At 49.4% G+C, this 6,000-nt stretch overlaps 1 protein-coding gene across 4 annotated transcripts in view; it reads right to left on the minus strand.

Annotated features, from left to right (window-relative positions):
• Positions 1-5,518, minus strand: part of HLF (HLF transcription factor, PAR bZIP family member) — a gene marked incomplete at both ends in the record, with an annotated part of 49,792 nt that extends 44,274 nt beyond the window's left edge. For 2 of the 4 annotated variants that reach the window (XM_084239410.1, XM_084239409.1), the window contains 2 exons: positions 2,441-2,776; positions 4,822-5,518. In XM_084239410.1, coding sequence (XP_084095536.1) covers positions 2,441-2,776; positions 4,822-4,936 — 451 coding nt within the window. Of the gene's footprint in view, positions 1-2,440; positions 2,843-4,821 lie in introns of those variants that run through there. The other 2 variants (XM_084239408.1, XM_084239411.1) reach the window with 2 other exon arrangements.
• Between the last annotated feature and the right edge of the window lie 482 nt (positions 5,519-6,000).

Consider the following 6,000-nt stretch of genomic DNA (forward strand, 5'->3'; position numbering starts at 1 on the left):
CTTCTGGTCATTACTGTGATTACAGAATAAGATCAAGAACTTTCTCCTTTTTCAGATTTACTTTTATACCCGCCCCCCGCCCCCAATCAGGTTCACACCCCCTAGTACTTTTGTGGTGTTGTTTTTATTTTTTGGCATTGTAATCCTTATAAAGATCAACACTGTATGAACACAGTGCTACTTCATTTGAGTTCAGGATTTGCAGAAGAGCTTTAACTCATTTTCTTTCTTATTAGGAGTATCATTGGGTTTTCAGTTCAAAAAAGAAAATTATTTTGAAGTGTGCTTCCACCATTATCATACAAGATACTGAAATAAAGAGCTTATTTCTAGATTCTTGTGCCCCTTTAATCCTGGAGTCTTTTTTTCTATAACTAAATGGTGAACACCAGAACTCAGGAATCCTTTTCACGGGACTGCAACTCTGACGGTGGCTTCCCAAGTTCCTGAGAGTCACTGATAAATAGATTCAAATGAGCTCTGACAAAGGACTTTTAAGGAAACTTCAAATGTAGGAAGTCCCTAAGTTCCCCTTAGGAATTAAGGGGTAGGAGCCCAATATGGCGTGCCTCTTGGGGAGAAAAAAGAGTTATTTCTAAATGTGTCACACATCCGTTCTTTGCAGGGGGCTGAGAAATATGTGTCAACTGAGTATAAGTGTCACGTTTAGAACATAACTACTGGTTAAAACCAGTACTGGTCAATAACTACTGGTCAAAAGTTCCTGATATTTCTCTCCAGAAGGAGGCATTATAGACTGTAACTAACTACTTTAACTGTAACTAACACTTCAGATGGTAGGGATTGAAATTAAAAATGATAAAAAGTGGATATAGATATAACAGTGATCATAACCGCTCTCGTTAAAACAGACCATTTAGTGCTAGTCATTTCACTCCTCGTGCATATTATCTCTAACTTGCACAATAACCCAATTAAATAGAAATTACATCCCTCCACACACAGGGAAACTAAGGCTCTAAAAGGTCACATCATCTTCAAAGTCACACCTCTTCAAAGCAGTGTCACCGTGCAGAGCTGCAGGACAGAGTCACCACTGTCCTTCCCCCTGGTTTTGTCCATTTTGAATGGTCACTTATGCTGCTGGTGGCTCCTATGAAAAACTGAAGACAATGGTACTGTACATTCTAAGGAACAGGGGCTCAGGTTCACATCAAGGAGTGTTTCCCCAAGTTTCTGCAGCCACCTGGGGTCAAGGGGTTAAGACTTAAGTCCATTCTAGCCAGCAGCCTTGAACGATAGCCTTGAAACTCAAAGCGGGTTTAGGCAGGGGCCAGTACAGAGATCTGAAAGGGGAGCACCTGAACTCCAACACTAATATTTCAAGGCAGGAGTGTTCTCTTCTTCCTCTGCATCACTTCCTCCCATGTTAATCTCACTCTGTCAGAGAACTCGACACAAATAGAGGGCATGGGATCAGGAATGATCTCTAACACAAGTCTCCCATTGTCCTGCCTTCTGTCCTCCCTCGCAGCCAAGGCCCTGAGCTCAGCGACCTTCCTGATGATTTATCTGACTGGATCTTTGTTCCTGGTCACCTGTGCGCATGAAATGGTCTTCTTCTTCTTGTTTTGTACTGCAGGGTGCTAACGGCATGAAGCCAGAGCTGCCTGGAACTGGGCTTATATCTGAGCATTTAGTAATGGATTCTGAAGCTCTGGTCCTTCCAGGTGATGCTTCTATGATCTATTTCAACACCGTTTACAGTCCACTTTGTGGTCCTGTAGGCTTTGATAAAAGTAAAGTCACAGCAATTTGGTTTATAGGGATAGTGACGGCGGGGGGTGGGGGTGCTGCTGAAGCAGACTAAGCCTTTCTTAAAATGGCAACTGTTTTTAGATTCAACATCTCAGTCAATAACACAGGATAAAAAAGCTTCATCCTGGCCCTACAGTCCTAAGTCACAGGTGTTGGGTTGTTCTTTTTTTTTTTGTTCCCCTTCAGGTCAAAGAACAAATGTAGGTAAACCACAGCCTCAGAGAGTCTATTCAAATCATTCAGCAAGATCCTGTTTTCTGCATATTTGGGGAATGTAGAAAAGAGACAGGAGATGAGATAGATGCTAAATTATTCAAATCATTAACTGTAGGCTGGTATTTCTTAAACTGCAATCCTTGGATCTGCGGCATCACAATCTTCCCAGGTAGCTGGTTAAAAATGCATGTTGCGGAGTCCTCACTCCAGATCTGAAAAATCAGAATATCTAGGGGCGGGTCCATAGGATTCGCATTTAGCTATGTCTAAATGTCTTTGAGTGAGATGGACAGTCACTGATGGGGGGCTGCCACTGCTGTGGGTGAAATACAACACTTCTCTTTTGGGGTGTGTTAGAGTCTCCCCCATTGTGGTTTATGCCACCTCACCGGCCCCTCCCCTTCATCCTGCCCCCACCTGAAGGGAGAACCTTCTGAGAGTTTACCTGGTCTGATGGGGCTCTGCATACAGTTCGGGGATGGGATGCCAGGGTGAAGGGGTGCAGAGGCCCGACTGCTGAGGTCCATGACGGAGGGGGCAGCGGAGGAAGTTGGCTGCAGCCCGGGAGGGTGCGGGCTGTGGTCATGCTGAGATGGGCTGGGGGGGATGCCGTTTTCTGACAAAAACTCCTCCAGGTCCATGTATTCCAACTGGAAAGTGCCTCCGTCATAGGGGAGGGTTTTGTCCCATAAGGTGGGTCCCAAGAATGCTGACTGGGGGACCGTCGGGCTATTGCTCTCATCATCCAGCTTCTTCTCCTTGTCTTTGTCTTTACAAAATGCTGCAGAAAAAGGGGAAAGTTGGATCTTAAAAAGGAAAAAAAAAGGTCGCTTTCTGACCACCCCTCCTGGCCTCTGCTACAAAATGACTTCTCAAAACACCAGGATTCTCTGGCCGTTGGCTTTTGTGGATCTAGAGTTAAAAGTTCAGGCAGGACATGGATCTCTGCCTGTTTTTCAACATCCTCCTATTTACTTTGGAAAGAAAGCATTAGTCCTTGGGACAGAGCTGCAGACTGATGTAGGAAATAAACAGGAGAACAAGGTCATCAGTGGCTGATTTGAGGAGACAGTTTAAACCTGCAGTGGGAAAATGGCACCTGAAAGTTCATACCACTATCGTGACTTTGGAGGAAAAAACCAATAACCAGGCGGGATTTATCTTCTAGGAAACTCATTAGAGTAACAACATGAGTGCATTCAGACTGAGATTCTGATTCTGATCAAGCAGAAACTCTCCCTCCTGCCTTGATGCCATGTATTCAGCATCCGCTCCAAGCCACATATTACCTCCAAAGTTTCAGAATAAACTTGCCAACAGCTACTATCCCATTCCCCATGAAGCACTGGAGGTTCTGAGACTTGAGGAACTTGATGATGCCTCACTCACATTGGCAGAGAAGAAAAAGGAGAACTTCCCAAACCATTGGAGTACATTGTATTTCACAAAAGGAACTTTTTAAAAAAGTAATACAGGATGTTTTCTTTTTCCAATTTCCCAAACATGCACATGTGATCCAATTCACAAAAATGATACACGTATGCTAAGCATGCAAAGCAAGCACTGAAAAGGTGATTACATATCTGGGATTGTGGTGCACAGCTATTTTCCACCCATTAGGTTTTCACCAGTGTGCTGGATTTTGCCAAGTCTAGTACTCCAGCGACTGTGGAATCTGGGATTAGGGATTTGGCTTCTGAGTTTCTACTTTGAAGATGCACAGCCTCCACCTCCATCCTTTCTTATCCCGTACAGTCTCTGCTGTGAATCTGACTTAAAACACCCACAGAATGCAAAAGGCTGCAGGCAGCACCTTGCTCCCCGGAGTGCTACTCCTTAAAGGAGAGTCAAGAGGGAGGCTCTGCCATGCAAGTCTGCGAAGCAGGCACCTCAACTCTTGCAATGCAACAGGTAGTCCCCCGCTAGCAAAGCAGATGCGAGTACTCCCAAGCTATTTGTAGCCGCATGATCTTTCAAGACTTTACACGCTGAGCCTCACGGCTCGCTACTGTGATAGCCAAGGCATGAAACCACATCAGCCCAAATGACAAATTCCTGGCGACACTAGCTGGGTTCAACACGTCCTTGCACCACCCCGCCCCTCCTGCTACAGCCAAGGTTGCCTGGGGAAGGTTCGGGACTTACCAAGAAAGGGCTCGAGCCAGAGGAGGCTTCTGCGCAGTTACACGTGAGCCTGCTCCGCTCTCCCCTCCCACCAGGAAAAGTGCACCGGGAAAGTGTCAGCTCTGGAGGCGTGCACCGCTTCCCGCCGGGAGACCACTCCCCCCGCCAGCCCCAGCCCCCACCCCGCTTTCGGAATCACCCTCCACCGGAGAAGCGGCTCCTCTCACGCCTCCTGAGTTCCAAAGACTAGTAACAAACAACAACAGCAAGACCGAGCCCCACGCCCAGCAGGGTGCACAGTGAGACCCGCTCCCTCACCCCAAGGACCTTCTGGTTTCTCCTCCCGAGCCCAGGCTCTGCCTCTCGCAGGCGGTTTCACTCTGCGTGCGGGTTTGCCTCCATCGACGGAGCAGCCCTCAGCTGTCAAGTCACACCTCCCACTTGCTCTGCAGGAGCGCGACCCGGGCTGAGCTCCCCAGCGCTCTCCGACACGCTGCTGCTCGGTGAGGACCCCCCCTTTTTGAGAAGAGGTGGGGTGCTGGGCGAGCTCCTGAATTGCATCGAGCAGGGCCAGGGTGCCCGGGGACAGGAAGGGAGGGGGACGGATGCTCCAGCGGCCAGCGGGGGGTGCCCAGCCAAGGAGGGGGTGCTACCCAGGAGCGCGGTCCCTTCCCACAGCCGGGCAGCCGCGGCAAGGCTCACCGTCTTCATGATGAAGGGGGAGCTTCAGCGGATTCTCCAGCAAGGACCTGAGCACGCCGTAGGGTGGCGGGATAAAGGTGGGGTTCAGGGGGAGCGGTCGGGACATTTTCTCCATCGCGATGCACTCAATTTGTTTTTCTTAAAACAATAAAAACCAACCGCCCCCCAAAATGTTGCTGAGCTCGCTCCTCCGTCCTTTGCCAAAAGTACTCGCTTGCAAGGCGGTGGAGACAAGGGAAAAAAAAACTTATTTCTTTATAAATACATCTGCATAAAAAAAAAAATAAAGCCAAAATAAAACTTTCGGGTGCCCAGTGCAGACAGTCCCCCGAGAGCGCGCCAAGCGCCCGCGGGCTCCTCGCGACGTGCAGGATGCTCTCACCTGCCTCGAGCCCCTCGTCTTGCAAAATGTTCAAAATTGCAAAAAAAGAAAGAAAAAATATGCACCCGGCTGCAGCAGGGAGGAAGGCACCGAGCCGCCCCGGCCCCGTTGCACCAGCACCCGCGGCCGAGCAGCGGCCCACCCCACCCCCCTCCCCGCGCGCCTGCAGCCGCTGCTCCCCCGCGCTCGGCGGCCCCGCAGCGCTGGGCTCAGCGCATCCGGCGGCCCATGTGCCGCGGCTCTGACAAGAGTGACGTCAGAGCCCGCACCGCGCAGCGATAGGCGTGAGGGGGCGGGGCCAGGCGAGGCCCCGCCCTCCGGCCCCGCCCTCCCCATCCTCCCCGCCGCTGCGTGTTTAACGTTGCCGCGCGCGCCGATTTTCCAGAACCTCGCGGTGCTAGCGGGCAGGGAAGTGACTTGGTTCCCTCACCTGGGCCACCCACCTGGGCAGAGAATTCTAGTATCTTCAAGGTGAGAAGAGGCATGGGGGGTTGATCTCGGTAATTTTCATTTATAACCAGGGGAGTTTAAAAAATTCAGATGCCCAGGCTGCAACCCAGATCAATTAAATCAGACCTCTGGGTTGCCCTGAAGGCTGCAGTGGTTCTTAATGTTCCAGTGAGATTTGACAATGACTGGTTTAGGTCGAACTGAAGGTAAATATTCTGTTAAATATTTCTCCTGCCTCCAGGCATGTTTAGTACCCACTTTTGTCCTGCGGCTCCCCCAGCCAACAGAAAATAAGGACTTGCTATAAGTTTTTTTTTATATACATATTAATTTTTTTAAATTTTTTA

The sequence above is a fragment of the Talpa europaea genome (genome assembly GCF_964194135.1).
Source record: "Talpa europaea genome assembly, chromosome: 7".
Lineage (NCBI taxonomy): Eukaryota > Metazoa > Chordata > Mammalia > Eulipotyphla > Talpidae > Talpa > Talpa europaea.